The sequence below is a fragment of the Convolutriloba macropyga genome, chromosome 2 (assembly GCF_964194025.1).
Source record: "Convolutriloba macropyga chromosome 2, txConMacr16.3, whole genome shotgun sequence".
Lineage (NCBI taxonomy): Eukaryota > Metazoa > Xenacoelomorpha > Acoela > Convolutidae > Convolutriloba > Convolutriloba macropyga.
This window is the reverse complement of record NC_134469.1, coordinates 51,499,739-51,523,054: the sequence shown is the minus strand read 5'-3', so window position 1 is coordinate 51,523,054 and position 23,316 is coordinate 51,499,739. Positions and strand designations below refer to the sequence as shown.

The 23,316-nt window shown below is 37.3% G+C and overlaps 1 protein-coding gene across 1 annotated transcript; it reads right to left on the bottom strand.

Moving 5' to 3' along the window:
* Positions 1-1,302: 1,302 nt before the first annotated feature.
* LOC142358749 (ras-related protein Rab-3C-like) lies at positions 1,303-23,316 on the bottom strand. The gene is made up of 6 exons (XM_075410309.1): positions 23,094-23,316; positions 22,055-22,160; positions 19,957-20,075; positions 5,625-5,778; positions 4,993-5,204; positions 1,303-1,690 (listed from the first exon to the last, which is right to left on the bottom strand). The coding sequence occupies exons 1-5, from the start codon at positions 23,207-23,209 to the stop codon at positions 5,043-5,045; spliced, it is 657 nt and encodes a 218-aa protein (XP_075266424.1). The 5' UTR covers positions 23,210-23,316; the 3' UTR covers positions 1,303-1,690; positions 4,993-5,042.

Genomic DNA, 23,316 nt, shown 5'->3' with positions numbered 1-23,316 from the left:
TGGAACTCTACAATCGGTTCTTCATATCCCGCTACAACGAATCAGACCCTTGCACTTGGCGTCTCTTGTGTGGCTGCAATAACTGTAGAGACTTGAAGAAACTCATCTTTACGTAAATATTAATAAATTTTGAACAACTCAATAACCGGGTTTTATGCGAACCCGTGGATTACTTTATCCTAAATCCTTTGTTATTATTATTATTATAATTGAAAAAAGAAAATCAACTTGCGGGATCACCTATTGACAAATTATTTCATACAATATTTTTTCCATGACACACTAATAAACAATCTAAGGAACAATTTACGTAAATCTCAACAAATGTTAAGCATTAAAACTGAAAGAGCGTTTAAATAGATATTTTCTTGACTAATATTCTGAATTCACCGCGATGTGAGCATTCAAGTTGGAAAAAATTTTGTTTTGGTCAATTAGAAATTGACAGAGCCCAGTAATACATGTTTAACGTTTAATTTAATGAATTTTTAACGCCGTTTTACTAAATATGCGTCTTTTCTGTTTCCTGTCTAACTTTTCTTAGAGCCTCCGTAGGCGGAAAGTACAGTTCAGGAAATCTTTTGAGGAAGCGGAGCAATTTTAGTATGCTCGGGCCCCCTGCTCCAACACTACGAACTGCACCTAGTGCGACTGGGCGTCCTACGCGTAGGCTCGCTACAATCAAAGCCCAGCCCTCGACTTGTTCGAGAGGACTACGTCCGACGGTTGTCGGTTTATATGTAAATTTGGCATCATAGCCCCGTGAAATTAGAGCTTCAAATTTAATTATTAAAGGCAGTAAGGGTGCATGGGCTCCTCATTACTCCGGTGGTGGTGTCTGTTTGACTGGCAAAAATAGATGGTCACGAATGAGTCTACTTAGTTCAAATATAATCGTCGCCAATGTTATGTTTTTCCTATTTTATAAAGGTTTTGATACATTTTGCACCGAATGTGGATCCATTCCGTTTGTGCCCCTCTCACTCCCCCAGTATGTTATGCCCCCCCCCCCCCACCCCAGTTACGGAGCTCGTGTCATACGTAGTAATTCATTGTAAAAATATGACGTGCGTCCGGGGGCTGCAAATAATATGCACCCACTAAGCTGGGGAAGGGGGGGTTTCTGTAGTTTCTTTGCCAATAAATACAACTACGATAATAAATGCACCTGGCGAATCATTTGCAAGTGCTCAAACTGCGATAACTGGAAGAAATTAGAATAAACCTTCAGTCAAATTGAAAACTCTCAAATTGAAATTGAGATCCGCAAAAGTTTTTGCTTTCCTATCGGGATAAAAAAGATAGTGAATAAATGGTATTCATACAGACAACAGAGTTCTATAATTGTTGATTTCTTAAACTATATGCATGATTATGTATTACAAGATGTATACAAGAATAGAACAGTGGATACAATTTCAATTTAAACGTCCATTCAGTTTGTTTCGGTGTAATCAAATGACGAGTGACATGCTATTTATAATTAGGAAAACTGTATATTCTAGCTCAATTAAATATGTATGAAAATCAGCAGATTCGTTATCGTAGAAGTTGTCTGTTGGTCCATCGATCAGTTGAGTGGCTAGATGCTGAATAATGATGGAACTTTATTTTAGTACCGTCGTCCGGAATATAGTGCGCTTTTGAGAAACGTGATCGAATTCGGATTTTATGTTACCATTGTTTGCATCTAAAACACAACAAGGAGGCTCAGCAAGTTCCTACCCCGCTCATCCACATTCTTGGCATAAATGTCTACCAAATGAACAGTATTTTTCAAAAAGAACTTTGTATGAACAAAAAGATCGCCTGCAACGCAAATAACTCAGTGGAGTAAAAAAAGGCCGCATTACAGTGATTAGATCAGCCACTGTTAAGAAAGTAAGTCAAGACGAATAACAAAATCAAACAACAAACATTAATTATATCCAAAATTTTATGTCCATTTTAAAAAAAAATTATTAACAAGTCAAAATAGCGTCAGCTATAACTGAAGCTAAACAGAAAAACTTGTACTTTACTAGAAAAGATATGGAACCGCTCTATAATGAGGCTTGGTAACAATTAGACAAAAAAGAAAAAAAACAGCAATGAAAAATTGGCTATTTTAATAAACGATCAATTTCAAAGTAATGAAAACCATTAGATAGCAATTGAAAATATACATGTTTATGATAACATACGCCTGCAAAAAATGCCGCATAGATTGATGAGATCAGCCACTGCTAAGCAAGTTAGTCAACACGTACAACAAAATTAAACAACAAATATTGATAATATCCAAAACTTTATGCCCACTTTTTTTTAAAAAAAACTACATGTCAAAATAGCGTTAGATAAAACTGAAACTAAACAGAAAAACTTGTATTTCACTAAAAAAGGTATGGGACCACTCCATAATGAAGACTGGTAACAATTAGACAAAAAAGAACAAAAAACAACACTGAAAAATTGGCTATTATTTTAGTAAACAATTATTTTCAAAGTAATGAAAACCATTTGATAGCTATTGAAAAATGCAAAATGTTTATGATCACATACGCCTCTATAGGAAGGCATTAAGACCTGTTATTATCCAATTTTGTTTAATAAGATTACAAAAAGAACAACAAATAGAGACAACAAACAAAAAATTCAGAACTTGCGAGAAAACGTTGTCGAAGCCGTAAAGCTAGATTTTGTCTCACAAAAAATGTTCAATTGAGCCTTGCTCGTACGCCAATAATTTGGTATGCAACCTCTCGTCAAAGAGAATATGAAACAAGTAGACAATAAAAAAGAGAAAAAAGCAAAATTAAGTAATACTTTATTTTTCGGAAACAATTATTTTTAAATCCATGAAAACCAATAGCTACAAAGAAATATTTAAATAGGTTCATTTACTAATCCAAATAAAGCAGCTGAGACCTGAATTTATTCAGAATATGTCTTACGTCTAGAAAAAGAACGTCAAACATTGACTAAAATCAAAAATTAGTTTACTTTTTCTGCGAAAAATCCGTGTCGAAGCCAGTAAATTCAAAACGAATACTTTAACATTAGATTTTGTACACTTGCATCTTCCCCTGAGGTGAATGACGCCAAATTTGACTTTTAATTAACAAGACTAGGTAACCAATTGACAAAAATGAACAAAAAAGTCAAAAAACGAAGTTAAAAAAGTCTTTCTTCTGGAAACAAATAATTTAAAAGCATAAAAGTCATCAGCTATCTACACAAATCAGAACTTTGGCTAATTTTTTTCCTCCATAAAAAACCAACGAGACTTGTCATTATCCAGGAAACCTCATAGGATTGAAAAGACAAAGTAAACACTGCAATTAAAGACAAATGTGAAAAATTCAATTAAGTATTTCGAGAAAGGGGTGTCGAAGTCGTTTAAACCCTAACCTATGCCTTTAAAGATTTATATGTTCAATTGTGTCTTATGTTGAACGTCAATAATGTAATATGTCAACTTTTAATAGCATGATATTGTGATAAAACGAGGAAAAAACGTGAAAAATGGGCCAATGCCTAAAATTAGAAAAAAAAAAATCTGAAATCTGTTAGTATCAACGCCAGAAAACCATAATTTAACATGTAAAACCGCAAAAAAAATTAGGTTTAATATGAGAAGAAAGAAGAGTTCTCATTCTTCATTTTCATTCTTTCTTTGCTTACACAAAGTTACAACTTCACCAAATTAAAAGAAAAGTAGTGGCAAAGTTCAATGAGCCATTTTTTGAAAATCTAAGATTTTTTAAAAGTCAAAACGACCATAATCTTTCGAGTAAAGAGACAAAATACAAAAATCGAGCTGTTTAGGGAGACAATTGGACCTATCAACATTGAGCTTTGATTTGAATTGTTCTGTTCTTTACTTAGCATTAAAAATCGAATGTTTTTTTTTAAAAAAAGACCGACTGTTTACAATCTGAATTAGTTTTGGATTGTGACCGTCCAAGATTGGACCAAAACCAGCCATGCTATTGCTGTTTTTCCGTTAAGAACACTCAATTGTTTGGAATGCTTTAGATCTAGGTAATTTGTTAGTTAAAATATCAAAAATAAATGCTTTGTTTTTGATAATCATAGAGTAAAATTAGCAGAAAACGCTCAAACTTCTAATGCTCGATAAAAGTGAAAGTAGGACTAGTTCCCTTTGTAGTTTACTTGTAGTTTACAAAGATTGTGTTAATTGTTTTTGGGTGTGTACTTCCGTCAAATTTAATCATAGTGGACTAAAGAAGATTATTTTGGGCAATTTTTGATGAGAAAGTCTGAATTTTGAAATTTTTCGCCAAAACTTTTGCCGAAAAAATGGATTCAAAATAGTCAACAAAATTTTTGGTCTCTAAAAAACAACAACAATGTTATTGTTAACATTTTTTACATATTTTAGCAAAATTGACGAAAATTTAGGCAAAAATTTCGGAAAATGCACACTTCTCTCAAAAGTTTAAACCTCGATAACTTCCTGTAAAAAACGAAATTCAAAAAAATCTTTTAAATTCCATATTCTACACTGGACGGGCTTTTTAATGGTGCCACTCACAAATCTCGATGAATATATCGATTGGTCAAAATTGTCTGAACAAAAAAAACCCAGTTGTGTATATAGTTCCTCCCCCCTCAAGAGGGGTCGGAACAATTATCGGGTCAAGTTTTTGAGTTTATTGGGTCATAAAGTTTCCTTTGTTACGCTATTTATGTTTGTAGGGTCGTAATCGAGCTCATTTGAGCATAATTTGAAATCCCTGAGTTAATTTCTCCAAGCTAATTTTCCATCCAGACCTCGACCCCCACAACGCTGAAGTAGGCTACAATTAAATTTAGCCCCCGCTTGTTCAAAACCAATTCGTAGTGGGTTTTTGTTTCCATTTTTGCGCCTTATTTGTGAGAGATTATTTCCTTCAATGTAATCAAAATCGCTTTGCATGAGTTATTTTTAAGAATGCTTTGCATTAAGGCTTCTTGAAACGCAGAGAAGTTGTTTGAAATAAGTCTTACTTCTATGTTGATTATCTTTGAGTCGCCTGATTGTTGTTGCAATATGTCAATCAACAGTTGCAATTGTTTTGAGCCTGTTGCATGGGAGTTTCGGTCAGCCGCGTGCCCTGTTTGTTAGCCGTGAGACTCGGATCGTTATCCAGTGATTCGGACATTTTAGCGCATATTATGTCTACCAGACGCTCAAACGTTTCTCGAACATTTATGTTGTCCTGAAACACATCTAATTTGGTTCACATGTCTTTGTACCCATGATTGCGGGTTGTGAATTAGCGAGTGGTTGATGTTGTTAAATCCGGAAATGTTTCTACTATTTGTCTTTTACTACCACGTTATTTCAGAAACTGATGCCTGCTTTTGCACTGACTGCTTTTGCCTGTTGGTGAATTAGTGAGATCAGACTATCAATTACAATTTAAATCATAAAGCTGTATAATAAAAATATTAATTATGGAGGGTCATAATCTGCACGAGGGATCCTTAAATCTCATTCAGGACAAATGGTTGTTATGAAACAGTTATAGCTCAGAATTTACTTCTCATGTCAGAAAGAAAAGGTTTCTAACTTTGGTCTCGATCGATTTTAAGTACAAGAAGGTTAGGAATAGAAACTGGATGGATATTCAGCTTACTTTAGCGCTGGTTTCGAAGAATTCTACGTTGAGGCTCTCTGCCAGTTGGCGTCCTCTGTCTGGAACTACTGCCCTTTCGTCCTCCATATCACATTTGTTGCCCACCAAGATTATCTGCGCATTGTCCCACGAGTAGTTCTTAATCTGTGTAATCCTGCACAAAAAAGTATGTTTGAACGTTTAATTAGGAATTTTTTTGAGAGAGATTTCTAACCCGCGCACTCTACCCCCTAAGGAACCTCCGCTCACACACTCCACCCCTCCCACCAACTACGCTTAAGTTAGCCTCTCTAATCCGCAAGCTAACTATTATTTAGCTATTATTCAGATGCTCTCCTTTCTACTATCCAGTTTATTTGGATTGTATTGGTGCACTCTTTTCTTTAGATTGGTTTCTTTAAATTAAAGTAAAAGAGCGAAAATTGAGAAGGTTTGAAGCGTGATTTTGTTTTTCAAATCACCTCTGAATGGTAATGAGAAATTTGAATATTTGAACAAATTTTCGGTTTTGAAAAGAAAATTTTTTCACGTTTGGAACTTAGGCTTCTGATTTCAGTGTTTCATCTCTTAAGTGCCATTGCTATGATACATATGTGTTCTCGTGGAGTGAATTTGTGATTCCTCATCATCGGGCAGCTAATGCACTATTTGTTATAAATTTTTAGCTAATATTTTTCGTTTTTATTAATAGCCGCACAGCGATAGCTGGGGCTATTATTGGCCTTCTCTTGAATTTTTACAATTCAAAGAATCTGAATTGTATTGGGGCGCTGTCTTTTTTTAAAAGATCTGTTCACATATTTTCACGACTTTTGAAGTCAAATTGGAGTACTGATTTTGGTCACGCCGAAACAGGAAATGGAGCGAAAAAGCGAGTGGTTTTGCGGCATGAAATTTTTTCGCTCTTATTTTAAAGTAGAGTGAGAAAATGGTGTTCGAACAAAAATTCCTAGTTTTTTGTTTGAACCAAATTTCGATTTCTTGCTAGTGGTTTTTTGTTCACATGCGGCATTTTGACATTGATTTTTAATTGCTCTCAAACGAAGTTTGTAGCAATTATATTAGTCCTGTCGGTCTGTAGAGGCCGAGCATTAACTATTTCCCCAAACATTCATCATTCATTTCATTAAAACAATTTTATGTCGACATATTTTGTTTCTAAATTTCATACATTTGTAAACATGTAAAAAGAGCACCAAACGTGCGAACAAGCTGACCGGGTTAAAGTCTTAACAAAACAAGGTCACTAAAACTATTGTATGACAAAATTGCGTTTTACACCTGGTAACAACGAAGTGTTAGTTTGACTTTTCTAAATAATCACATCTGCTGCCACTTATACAGAAGTGAAGCGAAAGAACTAAGACTCGTGAAATTCCGCATACATCTGATTCCACACACTTCAAAGCTTAATAAAAGTAGGTGTGTGTCGGTCGCAGATTGCTGTGAAGAGCAGATAATTATGCCTGAGCTTTGTTGTGATCATAAAAACCGGGTTCAGTTTTTGTGGAAAAACGGGAGTTCTAGATTGAGCAGAGCACCAGATTATTAGTTGAAGTCAGGTTGGCTTTGAAAGAACTAGGAAATATATATTCATAAGGGAATCTAGTTTGCCTAACAATCTCACTTGAGCAGTAAAATACTGTGTCTTGCTAACGGGAAACTTGTAATTTATCTTGTCATCAATTTGGTCTTGAAAGTTTGAGTAACTTGAGAGAAAGGAAACTAAAGAACCTCTGATAGCTGAACGTTAGGGTGTTAAATAATTCCTCTTCTTCGACTGGACGAACGATTTATAATCAGTTCGTTGAAAGTAATAGGCGGTGAAAGATAGATTTTCAGTTCACAGACTTGAGTTTTCCAAACCAAAAACCTAGATGCTACGTCGTCTCTATGGCTTCGGCCCCAGTGACTAACGAAGGACCTCTGTTTTGACCAACAATTAAAGTCCGCTTACGGCAAAAGACGGGTTCTCCTCTGTGAATTGTTTTCTATTCTGAAACCGAATGTACCCCCTTAGATTCGTTTATAAACATAAACAGTGAGCAACCTATAGGGATACAAATTTGGTTTGAATAGCACCAACTTGAATAACAGAGTTGTTAAACAAAACTCAGAAAAATAAAAAATTGTTTGATTATTCAATTGGAACTTACTGAGTAGTTCCAGCAATTGATTTTATTATTCAGCAAAGCTGAGCGATTAGTTATTTGGACTAATAAAGCAACGTTTAATGCAACGGTAATTTACAGATTAGCGGATATAAAGTTACAAAAGCGAACTGCACAACTTAGTATCCAGACAGCTTGTAAACCGCTAATAACGAACTGGGCGGTATAAAAGTTTCCTTATAATTGATAGGAAAGCAGCCGTTACATTTGGTCCGCCGACCCGGACAGTGGAATACGAACCGCTGTCTAACCTTGAACAAAACAAAAGGTCAACGAGACAACTCGAGTTGCACAGTCAAACGACGTTGAGGTGCCAACTTTGTCGAAAACAAAACCACGGGACAGAAAAGCGTCAAACTGCAGCGTCAAAGTAAACAAATTGTGACTCGGTCACGTAGTCACAGCAACCTTGAGAAACAAATCAAGCACTGTGCAAAGCAGATTGAGCTAAAGGAGAAAGAAGGCTACGAATTGATCAAAAATAAGGATCGGCCTAGCAAACTTAAAACAGTATATAACCAAATTTTACAATTCGATATTAGCCTAGAGAAGCTACTTGACAAGAGGGGTGATATCTTTAACAATTTGGAATTATATCGACGACACAAAACCCAACAACGCGAATTCTTCATCAACTTAGAAGCCGATTGGTTGCCATATATCCACGGCCAGACAAGCATGGAGGATCAGCAGAATCAGACCCCTCTCCAAAGCAGGGCTGCAGAGCCAAATGATAAAGTTCCAAGATCTATGGGAGAAACCTCCCAAGTTTCTGTTAAGAATCAACAAAAGGATAACCAGGACAACGAGTCCAGAGCGTCTGCCGATAAAAGGGCCAAGAAAGCAGAGAAGCTTGCAGCTCTAGACAAAGAATTTAACACCAAAATGCGTCTGAGAAAAATTGAATATGAAATGAAGCAGAAGGAGCTGGAGATGGAACTGCACCGTTTGGAAGAAGAAGGTGCGCTTAAACTGCAATATGAAAAAGAAGCCCTTGATGCCAGAGATTCTGGTTCTGATGATGGCGCCGCGCCTAGTATAAGAAGCCGATCTCCTTTCAATTGGAAAAGTCCGAAGAGCAAAGACGTCTTCGGCTGGCTCGACCAATCAGATAAGTTTGCAAACTTTAAAGACCGTAGTTTTGATCATACAAAGAACGGTCACGAAAACTATTGAGTCAGTTTCGATCGAGAAAGCTTACTTAAATCCAGATCCCCAAGCGGCGAGCGTTTCAGACTCAACCGTTTACCCGACCGGTCTGAGTGCAATGTACTAAGCAGTAGTAGTCAGCTACCAAAGTTGAAGTTAAATTCTTTCGACGGCAATCCGCTCGAGTGGCCGGAATGTTCAAACATGTTTGTAGCAACAGTTCATAACCGCGCAATACCCAAGTCAGAGAAAATGAGCCACTTGAAAACATTGCTAACTGGCAAAGCCAGAGCGGCTATAGCAAGTATGGGCTACTCCGGAGATCTATATGGTGAAGCTTGGGCTTTGTTGGAACGGAGGTTTGGCCGACCTTACCTAATTGTTGAGGCACAACTCAACACTCTGCGAAATCAACAACCAATCCGAATGCATGATTCAAAAGCATTAGTCCGTTATTCAACAACCATCAGTAACGTACTCAGTGTTCTGAAGCACTACAAATATGAAGGCGACTTGCGATCTAGTGCAACACTGCAAATCGCGATTGAAAAGTTGCCACCTAATCTGAAGGAGAAATGGTGGTTCTATGTAGATGAAAGCAATGAGGACCGACCAGATCTCTGTCTCCTAGAGAACTGGCTATCAAGAATGGCATTCGTTTATGAAGGCATGTCGCAGCCCACAGGGGAACGTAAGGAGGATCATCGACGAAATGCGAACAAAACCAAGCAGTTCTCTAAATCCTCGAATTTTAGTGCGAGTTCAAACGTAAAGGAAGCGCAGACAACTATTAGCGATCACTCCCCATTAGCCGATGGAACGCACAAAATTTGGAACTGTCCTTTATTTAAGAACATGAACGTGAATGATCGTTATGCAGCTGTGAGGAAGCAACGCTTATGTTACGGATGTCTGGGAAAAGGACATGCAATCAAAGATTGTAAAGTCAACGCTTGTGGTATAAATGGATGTACCAAAAAGCACAACCGATTGCTACACTCAGAAAACCAAATGGACGAGGGCAATCACGCAGTCAACGTAAGCGCAGCAACAATCAGTCAAAGTAACGAAGTTACGAGTTTTCTTCAGATAGTTCCAGTCTCAATTCAAAGTGGCCGCAACAGGTTAAACACATATGCTTTCCTCGATAGTGGATCAACGGTATCATTCGTCGATCGAAGCGTTAATGAGAAGTTGCGAGCCAAGGGCACCGATGTTACGCTCAACATAGCTGGCATACACGGAACGAAAGATTTGAAGACAGAAATTGTGTCCATAAAAATAAAGGGACCGCATTCAAAAGTACATTCGATAGAAGCGTTTGTACACCCGTCAATTTCATTGGGAACCACAAACTACGACTACAACAAATTGAAGCAAAGCTTCAACCACTTGAACGTTCTCCCAAACAAAACGTTCAACTTGATGGACGTCGGCATCATTCTCGGTCAAGATGCTTACGAGCTACAGAGACCATTGGACTACAGGATAGGAACACGAAGTGAACCTTTCGCCGTTCTAACAGAATTAGGATGGGTAGTCAGTGGACCCATGACGGGCAAGAGAAGACAAAATGTTTGTCATTTCGCCTTCACAGAAGATGTGAAAGTGGCTGAAAATATCCAAAGATGGTGGGACATAGAAACTTATGCTTCCAAAATTAACGTCGTCAGTCAGTCAAAGAAGGAACTGCAGGCACAAAAGATGCTAGAGAGTACGACGAAGTTCACAGGCGAGCGGTACGAAGTGGGAATGCTTTGGAGTGAACCAGAGCCCAACCTGCCGAACAACTACAGCTCAGCCTTGGGTCAGCTTCACTCACTGGAGCGAAGGTTCCAAAGGGACCCAAACCTGAAGAGTTTGTACCAACAGTCAATAGATACAGACTTAGAGAAGGGATTCGTAAAGATATTGGACGACTCCGAAATGAAAGGCAGCTTAGGGAAAGAATGGTACTTGCCACATCATCCAGTGCTGAACCCGAACAAGCCTGGCAAAGTAAGACGTGTTTGCAATGCTGCCTCAAAATACAAAGAATTACGCCTAAACGACAAACTACTAGCAGGACCTGATCTGCTACATGGGTTGATTGGAACAATATTCAGATTCCGTGAAGGACCAATAGCCCTAACAGCTGACATTGAATCGATGTTTCTACAAGTGCAAGTTCCTGCACAGGATAGAAGTTGCTTGAGATTCTTATGGCGCTCAAGGACTAATGAACCTGTTCAGATATACGAATATCAGCGTCATGTATTTGGAGCTAAGAGTTCTCCGACTTGTGCAAACTATGCTCTCAAACGAGTGGGACTCGATAACGAAGAAATGTATCCAATTGCAGCAAAAGCAGTACAATACAACTTCTACATGGACGATTTCATCAAATCAGTAGAAACCACTGAAGAGGCAATCGAAGTCTTCAATCAGTTGCGAATTCTTCTTTTGCAGCATGGATTTCAACTTATAAAGTGGATAAGCAACAGCGATGAAGTTTGCAAAGCAATCCCAGTCGACTTGAAATCAATCAGCAACACCAAGCAAGTCGAAGTGGAACCCAATACAGAGGGATCTTCAGTGCTTGGACTACAATGGACTGTTGCTGATGATAGTCTTCAAGTGTGCAGAGGTACGAACAAAGAAGTTGAAGCCCCTATAACCCAGAGGAAGATTCTGTCACTGGTATCTTCAGTATTCGACCCGATCGGATTGTTTGCTCCGTTTAGTGTTCACATGAGACGACTCCTGAAAGGTATCTGGACTAAGAATGGGCAACATTGGGACAACGAAGTGGAGCCCGGCGAAGAAGCAGAATTCCTGCGGTGGAAAGAACAACTTCCAATGGTGGCTGAAACAAGCATCGATAGAAGGTACTTCAACAGAGAAAGGGATAAAATAGAACTTCATGTGTTTGCTGACGCATCTGAAGACACGATGTGTGCAGTGGCCTATCTACGTTCACAAGCAAAAGAATACTCAGCTGATTTGGCATTTGTGATTGGAAAATGCAGAGTGGATCCGATGAGGCATCTTTCAATACCGCGATTGGAATTGCAAGCGGCAGTCATGGCAGTACGGTTGAAGGAACAGATAGTCAAAGAACATGAAATAAAGATACAATGTTGCAGTTTTTGGTCGGACTCAACAGCAGTACTGCAATGGATACACAGCTCCCATCGTAAACAACAAGTGTTTGTGGCCAATCGAGTGGCTGAGATATTGGATACAACTGATGTTTCACAGTGGAAACATGTGAGCGGTATCAACAACCCAGCTGACATTGGCACGAGAGCAATCAACATTGACGAACTCAGGAGGAGTGAGTGGCTCACTGGGCCGGCCTGGTTAAAACGACCAGAAAAAGAATGGCCAGAGCAAGTGAACCTAATCTTTGCCTCAGATGAAGAGAACATACCCTCATCAGTCTTCATGACACAGGCTGATCAACAGAAAGCGGTTATTCAGTGGGAACGATTCAGTAATTTTAACAGACTAGTGAATACAATGGCATACGTACGACGGGCATTCAGCAAATACAAACCAGCAAAACCTTTAGTAAGTGTTGAAGAGAAGGAAAAAGCAAAAGCAATCATCTTCAAGTTACTACAGCGAGAACAGTTTGGTGAAGAGATGAAATCTCTCAAAGTTGAAAAGGAAGTCCCAAAAAGCAGCAAAATTATACAATTTTCACCTTTCCTGGATGGGGAAGGACTTATTCGTGCCAAAGGCAGAATAGGTAAAAGTCATTTGGACTTCAACGCAAAACACCCAATATTGCTACATTGGAAACATCATGCAGTTGAATTGTTCTTGAAAAACGAGCACAAGAACAACCAACACGAAGGCACAGAGCATGTCAGAAACATTGTCCAGCAAAAGATATGGATCCCAGGCATACGAAACCCCTTACGATCAATCAAGAACAAGTGTGTTACCTGCAGAAAGGGCAGAGCACAAACGATAACTCCAGTAATGGCAGATCTACCCGAAGAGCGCTTAGACGCTTCAACAGCCTTTACAAGTGTTGGAATTGACTACTTTGGCCCTTTCACTGTAAAGATTGGGCGAAGAAAAGAAAAGCGATGGTGTTGTCTGTTCACATGTCTAACTGTGAGAGCTGTGCACATAGAAGTGGTACCCAATTTAGACACGGATAGTTGTCTCAATGCAATCATGCGATTTATTGCACGAAGAGGCAAACCGAGTACAATCATCAGCGACAACGGGACAAACTTTGTTGGAGCTGAACGAGAGTTTGCAGAGTACGTTGCTGCATGGAACAAAGAAGGGATCGAAGAACATCTAATTCAGCAAGGAATCAGATGGAATTTCAACCCACCCGCAGCACCCCACTTTGGAGGGGTATGGGAACGGTTGGTCAGAAGTTGCAAGAAAGCAATGTATGTAGTCTTGGGGAACAGATCAGTTACAGAGGACGTTCTTTCAACAACGATGTGTATTGTGGAGCAAACATTGAATACGAGACCGTTGACTCCAGTAAGTTCAGATGTTAATGACTTAGAAGCACTGACCCCCAATCACTTCTTGCTAGGCAACACGAATGTCTGCTTACCATACCTACCCTGCGCAGAAGAATTTGTCGATCATCGAAAGCTCTTTCGACAAACTCAAGCATATGCAAATCTCATTTGGGACAGATTTCGAAAAGAGTATCTGCCAACGTTGAACAACCGGCAAAAGTGGCGATCTACAACGAACGCAAACCTTACAGAAGGCGATCTCGTTTGGTTGATCGAAGACAGTAACAAGCGAGGATATTATAATCTGGGTCGAGTCACGGAGACCATCGAAGGGTCCGACGGAGTGATTCGATCAGCTAAAGTTCGAACGAACGATGGAGTTTACAAAAGACCAGTGGTGAAGCTCGCCCCTGTGTTACCAAACAAGAAAGATGTTTTCGTGATGGAAAACAGGGCCGGCGATGTAGAGGCCGAGCATTAACTATTTCCCCAAACATTCATCATTCATTTCATTAAAACAATTTTATGTCGACATATTTTGTTTCTAAATTTCATACATTTGTAAACATGTAAAAAGAGCACCAAACGTGCGAACAAGCTGACCGAGTTAAAGTCTTAACAAAACAAGGTCACTAAAACTATTGTATGACAAAATTGCGTTTTACACCTGGTAACAACGAAGTGTTAGTTTGACTTTTCTAAATAATCACATCTGCCACTTATACAGAAGTGAAGCGAAAGAACTAAGACTCGTGAAATTCCGCATAGATCTGATTCCACACACTTCAAAGCTTAATAAAAGTAGGTGTGTGTCGGTCGCAGATTGCTGCGAAGAGCAGATAATTATGCCTGAGCTTTGTTGTGATCATAAAAACCGTGTTCAGTTTTTGTGGAAAAACGGGAGTTCTAGATTGAGCAGAGCACCAGATTATTAGTTGAAGTCAGGTTGGCTTTGAAAGAACTAGGAAATATATATTCATAAGGGAATCTAGTTTGCCTAACAATCTCACTTGAGCAGTAAAATACTGTGTCTTGCTAACGGGAAACTTGTAATTTATCTTGTCATCAATTTGGTCTTGAAAGTTTGAGTAACTTGAGAGAAAGGAAATTAAAGAACCTCTGATAGCTGAACGTTAGGGTGTTAAATAATTCCTCTTCTTCGACTGGACGAACGATTTATAATCAGTTCGTTGAAAGTATTAGGCGGTGAAAGATAGATTTTCAGTTCACAGACTTGAGTTTTCCAAACCAAAAACCTAGATGCTACGTCGTCTCTATGGCTTCGGCCCCAGTGACTAACGAAGGACCTCTGTTTTGACCAACAATTAAAGTCCGCTTAGGGCAAAAGACGGGTTCTCCTCTGTGAATTGTTTTCTATTCTGAAACCGAATGTACCCCCTTAGATTCGTTTATAAACATAAACAGTGAGCAACCTATAGGGATACAAATTTGGTTTGAATAGCACCAACTTGAATAACAGAGTTGTTAAACAAAACTCAGAAAAATAAAAAATTGTTTGATTATTCAATTGGAACTTACTGAGTAGTTCCAGCAATTGATTTTATTATTCAGCAAAGCTGAGCGATTAGTTATTTGGACTAATAAAGCAACGTTTAATGCAACGGTAATTTACAGAATAGCGGATATAAAGTTACAAAAGCGAACTGCACAACTTAGTATCCAGACAGCTTGTAAACCGCTAATAACGAACTCGGCGGTATAAAACTTTCCTTGTAATTGATAGGAAAGCAGCCGTTACACGGTCTTTTTCAATGCGATTTTTCGCGTGACCAATTTTTCGTCTGACGCTTTTGACTTTTCGTCCTCAAAAACGGGATAAACAGGTATCGCCCAGCGGGCATTAAGTGCTCTTTGAGCCTTTCAGCTGTTTCAGCTCAAACTTTTTTGGAGACTTATACTTATATTTATGGTGTGAAGTGCGGTTCTTAGAGGTTGAGACCCCCCTGCCCCCCTTTTGATTCCCCCCACCCCCACTAGTGCCTTCACCCCCCACCGCGCTGTTGCCCCCCCCCCAACCCAGTGTTGCCCCCATCAGCCCCCGGTGCACCCCCCCGGTGGGTAGCTACTGACAAAGCCAACCGCTCGCCGGTCGTTTGAGAGCAATTCGCCCGACGTTAGTCAGTTATGTTTATTTTTTCATCTCATTTTTTGTGAAAATAGTTTTTCCAGTTCTCTCATAGTCCATTCTAGGTCTAATTTTTTGTTCAGTCAATGAAATTTCTTTGAATCGTACGTCAGGACTTGTTCTGCCTTGTTTTTTTAATTCGCTTTACCTTTTGATCACGTTTCTTGTTTTACATAAGTCACGTCTTTCAAGTTTGAATATCAATGGGAACTTTAACTTCAAAGACCAAGTGAAATGACAAAAAAAAACCAAAAACATTGACCACTTACAAAGTTTTTAGAAAATTCTTGGCGTTTGGTGAATAAAACATCCGTTTAAATTAAAATCAATAAAGGCTGTCAAATTTACTATACAAAAAAGACCTAACTTCAAAAAGGCCTTTTCTGAAATGTTTGACGACAAATAAAACTGAAATCATTATAAACATTAGCCATGAGCTGTCTGCCAAGAATTGAATATAGTTCAGTCATAGTCCGTTATAGTTTAGTTCAGTTATAAGTCTAGTTGTTGTTTAGTCAAAGAAAATTCTTTGAATTGTACGTCAGGACTTATGTTTTTATTTCGTCCTGCTACTTAAGTCCTGCTATGTTTTTTATTTCGTCGTCAAGATTTTTGTTACGACCATATGACGTCAATCATTTCAATTCTGCTTTTTGTTCATTCGTTCATGCTTTTCAATTGAAGTGTGTGCGTGACGTCAATTTTTGCTCGTAGTGGAGCGAGTTTTTTTTTGTTCATTCGCGTGATTAAATTTTTGGCCACACTTGACTTACCTCACTCTCAAAAATGACTTCCTCACATTGAAATTGACTTTTATTTACTTTAATTCAAAGAGATAAGGTCAAATGATTGTGTGTCACTCTAAATGAAGGTTATTTGAGAGCAGCTAATAGAGGTAGCAAAACTTATACAGATGTTTACTCAAAATATAACACAGTCTTCAATGAAAAGACGAATTCTTTTGGTCTGCCTTTAATGTTTTTTTTTAGACTGCAAGTGTACGAAGCTATTGCGGCTATTTTCTGTTATCCTAACTTGTCTAGTGGTTTTCATAACTTTGACACTTTGTGCTCGAAACTTTCTAATGAATTGTTGAGTCTTGCTAGTATTTATGGTTATTTTTGCTGTTTTATCGCTTAATCTGATTAATGAAAGGTCATTTCGTTTGCTAATGAAGATTTAATTAATCGAAAGAATTAGTTCAGTCCCTAGCAATTGAGTTCTGTGACTTGTTTGTCCGTTTTGCATGTTTGTTTTCTTTGTGGTCCCATCGCTTTTTTAATCGTTTTTCGAAGCGTTTAAAATAGTTTTGTGAATCTTGGCTTTTATTTGTTATCTTCTGGTCCATTATTCAATACTGCTAAAAGGTATTTTCTGACTTCTGAAGTTTTTTGAGATGCTATGGTTAAGGCTTCAGAATGTAGTTCTAAGGTTCTCACTTGGACGCCAGACTTTCAAAGACGTTCTCTTTCGCTTAGTTTTGAGTGTTTCTGTTTTTTTCCCATAAGATGTTGAGTTGGGTACTTACTCTATGAATGCTTAGAGTGATTGTTTTCATGAAGTGTTGTTATTTTCCGTGGTTTTTTGAAAATAATTGTTGAAATGATTTGTTAGACTTCGTTAATTTTTGCGCATATAGGGTCATGGGCTTTGTCGGTCGTGTTAGTTTGATGTTGCTTTAAAAGTGTTAATTGTCAGGCAATTGGTTTTTTCCATTCTTTGGATTGTAATTCAGGACTTGTCCTTCCTTTTTTACAATTCGAAATATTTTGAATTATTTTCTTGTGCTGTCTTTTCAAGATCTGTGCACACTTTTTTGACCTTTTTTTCTTGTCATTGACAAGTCAAAGTGGAGTAGTGTCTTCAGTCATGCTGAAGTATCAAGAGGAGCGGAATTTGAGTATTTAACAGGCGAGACTTTTAAAGTGTTTTTCAAAAATAAAGTCAGAGAATCGTTTTTGAACAGATTTGCATTTTTTGAGAAATTTTTCCTATATACAAATACTTTTTAAAGGCGATACGTGAGTTCTGATAATACATAGTTGCATTTCTTAACAACTGCTGAAAGGCAACTAATTGTTTTCAAGTGTCTTTAGTCACGCTGAAGTATCAAGAGGTGCAAAAATCGAGTATTTAAAAGGCGAGACTTTTTCAAAGTGTTTTTTTTTAATAAAATCAGAGAATCGTTTTAGAACAGATTTGCATTTTTGAGAAATTTTTTCATGTGCGGCAGTTTGGCTTCTTTATACAAATACTTTTAAAAGGCGATACGTATGTTCTGATAATACATGGTTGCATTTCTTAAAACCGCTGAAAGGCAACTAATTGTTTTCAAAGATTTTGACGCAGATTCATTTCATGAAGTAAAAGAAAAGATTTTGTTTGCTTTCGCAGTTATTTTTTGTTGGTTTGTTATTTATTATCAATGATAGGTCTCACTGGCTCTATTGAGTCTTGTTTAAATAAATTTGCTAGTTTTATTTGAAATTAATGTTTTTAACGACATGGACACTAACTGTTTTCGAGTAAATATTAGCAATTTTTTGGGTTTTGGTCTGGGTTCTTTTTTTTGTTCTGTCATTTAGTCTCCTTGTGGATAATTCTGAGAGGCTCTTTCATATGTTATATTTTGATCAGTTTTAAGTCTTTTTCCAAGATTTCTCTACTTTGACACAACTTGCTTTCAAAAAATATTGGTTCTGTTTCGGATTTGCCTCCTTTTTACTAGTTATCGTTGTTGTTCTGGTACTAAAACTCATTAATTATAGTTGTCATTTTTATTTTAATGGGATAATTGGAGTTTATAGTTTTTTAAATACTGGGCTGCTGGTTTTAGCCTTTGACACGACTTGTTTTGGAAAATTATTTAAGATTTTCATTATGACCCTTTTTGTAATTTTTTTTATCGTGCTGTCTAATTAATGATAGGTCTTAGTTCTTCTCCCATAAGCATAATTGGATTTAAATAATGTTTCAGTTTTATGAATAATAATTTGATTGGCTTTTGTAATTTAGGTTGACGTTGTTGGGAATATTAACACTTTTTTCTAGAATAAAATGAGTTTATTTTTTGAAATTTCTTGGAGTTTTGTTTACTTTCGTGGAGTTTTGTTTACTTTCTTGGTGTTTGTTTTGTTTGTTTTTGGATGCTGTTCTTTTTGGGGGGCTGATTTTTTGTCTTCAGTTGCTTCAATTATTTTGATTCAGACTGGTCCTGCTATGTTTTTTTTTAATCCGCATTTCCTACTGATCACGTTTTTCAACATATGTCACAATTTTCACATCTGATTCGTGACTTACCTCACTCACTGACTTTTAAATTGTGTCACTCACTGAAGTGTGGAGAAATTATGCAGTGAATACGGGGTAAATCAGTGCTTTAGGTTACCGAAGTTCATTAGAGGGATTGTTAGCTGACCTAATTAGCGTAATTTAGCTTAGATGAATTAAGTGTAATTTAAGAATATAACTAAAACTGCACAACAATTTCAAACGTTTTTTGAAACAAAAATTCTGTCAATTTTTTTCTGTTTCAATCTCGATGTGCGTCAAGGCGGGATGTTTTCCGGCAATTTTTGTCGCCTAAGTTCGTGTCTATTTTACGACACGCAAGTCTATTTTGCAGCTATTCCGGCAATCTGCCGGTATGTTGTGTTTTTAGTATCGTAGTTAGCCCAATTTTCAATATCGTCACATGGCCCAATAAAGTAAGTCAGAACACAGTTCTGGGAACTTTTCTTAATTTCGATTTTCTTAGCTGACAAACCGGCACGAGGCTCTGAGCTCTAACTGCCGCAGACTTTCCAGAAGTTTTATTAACATGTACTTTGTCGTGTTGATTTTTATGCAATTTGCCTTGCGCTCAATTTTCCATTTGGCTTTCTTGAGCATCTAATTCCTGAGCGAGCAGTTCTCTTAGCCTTGAGACAAATTAAGCAGACGATTCACTGAAATGGCTGTGTAGCCCGCCTTCTGCAACTCGACCCACTATACCGCACTCCATCCTACCTCACAACTATGCTAACCACCCTCTTCTCCCCTGTACATTTTCTGACTTTTTAACCCCTTTCCATCCAAGTAAAGATAGGCCCCTTACGCTGAAGCTAGTGAAGCCAACACTTTGTGAGTGGTTTCAGAGCCATTCATTCGTCGGTTGTCGGTTATGTTAATGAACTTTGGAGTGAAACAACTAGCTCTAGCTAGTAAGACCGGATTTTAGTCCTCAAGACAGATGCAACGCCTGCTCGTCGTTAGAGAGCAATTCGAATGATTTTGTCAGTTTTTTTGTTACATTTGTTTAGAGGTTAAAATCTGGAAAGGATCCCTTGTTGATAAAAGTGAATTCTAAGTTGCTCAAGTACGAAAGATATTTTAAAATTGCGACTGACCAGTCTTGGACGGCGTTGAATGAGTCCTCATTTGTGATGTCATACATGAGGATAAAGCCCATTGCTCCGCGATAGTAAGCTGTGGTAATTGTACGGTACCTCTCCTGCCCAGCTGTGTCCTAAACAATGAAATTGGAATTAAGAATAGTTTGTCATCTTTCGTGCGATGTGGTTGTTCATTCCTTTGTTTGAAAATTATGGTACTTCTGATTATCAAGGGAAAAAAAGACAATGTGTAACGTTTTTAAAGACAATGTAGTTTTTTGCTAAGGTGTTTGGTAAAAGATGTTTTCCCCGTGTATTTTGCTTTTTTAGAATACACTGCATATGATTTTTGATATATTTAAAATATTGAATACCGATAAACTTTTGTACGTCTACTTTTTATAGTTTTCTACCAGATATTTCAACGTGATATTTTATCAAGCAGTTGACAAAAATGTTAATAGTGGACAAAATGAATAATAGTTAAACAACTGATAGAGTTGAACATAAAGCTATGGAACATGCCGTGACATTTGGAATTTGCTCAACTGGCGTTAACAATCTTCGGCTTCCTATATTTTGTTCAGTATAATTTTTGAAAAAATTTTTATATCGTGCCGTTTCCTAATTTCGCACTAGTTATTTGCTGTCTTTTCATTTTCTCTTTAAATAAGAATAATAACAGCATTTTATAAAGCTGCAAATTTCTGAATACCAGCAAGCTTCAATAAATAGATAGGCAGTTTTTTTGTCACACTGTTTTTCAGAGAAAATTGTTTTTGATTATGTCACTCTTGTCTTTCGTGCAATTTTTTGTCTGATCGGCTTTTGGTCTGACCACTTTTCAAGTGACATTTTGAGCCTGATTTATGAATTTTTACGGGGTTGTTAGTTATTGATGCATAGTTTGAATTGATCCAAATTTGCTGGTAGTCGTATCGATCACTGACTTAATACAATGCTTTTTTTTCAAAAAAGGAATGTAAGTTAGTTGACCGAATTTTAACCATTGTTTCAATATATCTATATATTTGTGGTTACTTCAATATATCAGCGTGCAGTTGATGATTTTCTGACGCTAAAAACATCATAGAAAAAAGTTTTTGAATTTTGACATGCTCTTTATTTAACACCATTCTTACATGGTGGTATGTGTTTTTAAACACTACTTAGTTCTGAATAGTGGAAGTTTAATATACAGTTTTTCATCATAATGATTTCGAAACCATTGTTTTATAAATTGAAATGAGCTTTCGACATTTTATTGGCATTTGCTGTCACTTTTGTTACGTTTTGATTTCGCAATTTTATTAAAACGCGTGCTTATCCAATCATGCTGTTCTAATTTTTCGAATGTTACAGAAAGTTAGTTAAAATTTGCTTTTGGTAGAAAAGAAGCGTCCATGCTGTTTTTGGCGATTTAGAGACCAAGATTTGTAGTAGATGTCGAAAGATCATTTCTTGTGTTTTGGATATTTAAATTTGTTTTTACTGCCGTTAATAAAACTGCCCCTCGAAAAATTGTAATTATTGAGTTCAGAATCGTATAACTTTTAAGTATTTTCACTTCGTTATTGAATGGAAAGATTGGAATCATTCATATATTTGCAACAAGTTTTTAAAAACTAGATGCTTTAAACAGACCGTTTTAGAGAGTTAGTTAAATATCAAATTAACAAACTATCTGTTTTTAACAAGTTGGGTAACATATTCATGAGGTTAGATAACTATCGATTCAAAGATGCTTTTCGAGGTTAAATTTTTTTCATTTTAACATTTAAGCTCTAAAGCTTTGGTTGGAATATAAAATTTTTTCGCACAATTTTGGCCAACTCTCCATGCCGATTTTTGTTGTGAATCGTATGTTATCGTACTTGATTGCTAATTGTGTTAATACATGCCAACATGGCATGTCGATGATAGGATTTGTGTCCATGCAATAAGCTCTTGATACCATTTATTTTACTAACTGCGTACTAGTTTTTTACTAAAAATAGTTTCCTGTGCAATTTTAAGCTCTGGTAAGTTTGATATTATTGGCGATTAGAAATGACTGGAGCAGTTTGTATATGTGAATGGGATGTTTCATTTGAATGCAAAGGTACGAACTAACCCATATTTGTAGCTTGACCCTTTTGTCGTTTCTGAAGACAGTCTTCACTTTGAAGTCTATTCCGACAGTTGACACGAAAGCAGAGGTGAAAGAGTCGTCTGCGTATCTAAAAGATATAAGCTCAAATGCATTCCACAGGAAGTAATGAACAGCTACTAAATCAGCTGTCACGGAAATTCCAGAAGTTGTTGTATTATACTGGCTATTTCAATGTTTATTAATTGCTCTCGAACGAAGTTCGTAGCAATTATTGTAAACGTGTTGGTCTTTTTTATGCAAATTTTTTGCTTGACCATTTTTACGCTTTTCTTCTAGGACATTCTTCGACTTCTCAAGTGACTTTTTCACGCTTTCGTTCTTCATTTTTGAGTGATCTCTATTGCTCTTACTTCGACGTAAAGCTTGTTGCTAAAATAAAATCGATTGCCGCATAGCTACAAGAAGGGCCTGATATGCGAGTGGGCGGTGCTTCTGGTGAAGGTGCGGGAGGTCCATTGTTCGAATCCCGCCACAGTTAACTATTTTTGCACCCATAAAGAAAAATTTATCTAGGCTACAGCGCCTGAATTAAATTGCATTGCTTGTCGTTCGAGAGCAATTCTTCCGACATTAGTTGGTTTATATTTATTAGATTATCTTTAGTTTTTCAATTAACATCCATTGTTAGCTTTCCAACACGTGACGTGGACGTAAATATCGGTTCAAAAATTAAGATTGAAAAGATGAAAATATTGGTAAGGAGATAGGCACTATATTGAGGGCATTTTTGCTACAAGATATCGTCGGTTTGCTTGAACTTCTAAAAATAATTTGGAATTTTGAAAAACTAAATTGATTCCGTAATATATGAACCTTAAGCTGAGCGGGTACTTTTTTCTACTGAATTATTTGAACTGCAATTTGACATGCTAATAATTGACGACAGATTGATAACGTCGATTGCCCTTGTTAAAGCCTTAAAGGAATAGAATAGTGAATGGGCGTGTAATATTTTACGTTGATTGGTTATTAGTTCATAGCGCCGATAACGTTGACTGACCTGAATAGGAAACTGGTCTTGCCGACTGACGAGTTGCCAATGATGAGAAGCTTGAACATGTAGTCGAAGTTCTGGTCCCCAGACTTTGCTCCCTGGTCGCTCACCATTGATGACATCTTTCTCTCTTATTGGACTCTGTAAAAAGTTGTCTTGCTGAAGCTCAAATGCTCAACTCTCTTTGTACCAGAGATCCCCGTTTGTCTTCTAGAGCAAAAGATTGGAG

Bases quoted from the DNA above. Each gene is read 5' to 3' on its own strand.
- LOC142358749 (XM_075410309.1), bottom strand. From the start codon at position 23,209: ATGTCATCAATGGTGAGCGACCAGGGAGCAAAGTCTGGGGACCAGAAC. The intron at 22,161-23,093 runs GTCAGTCAACGT...TATATCTTTTAG, and splicing joins AAGACCAGTTTCCTATTCAG to ATACGCAGACGACTCTTTCA. The intron at 20,076-22,054 runs GTTAGTTCGTAC...TTCATTGTTTAG, and splicing joins GGGTCAAGCTACAAATATGG to GACACAGCTGGGCAGGAGAG.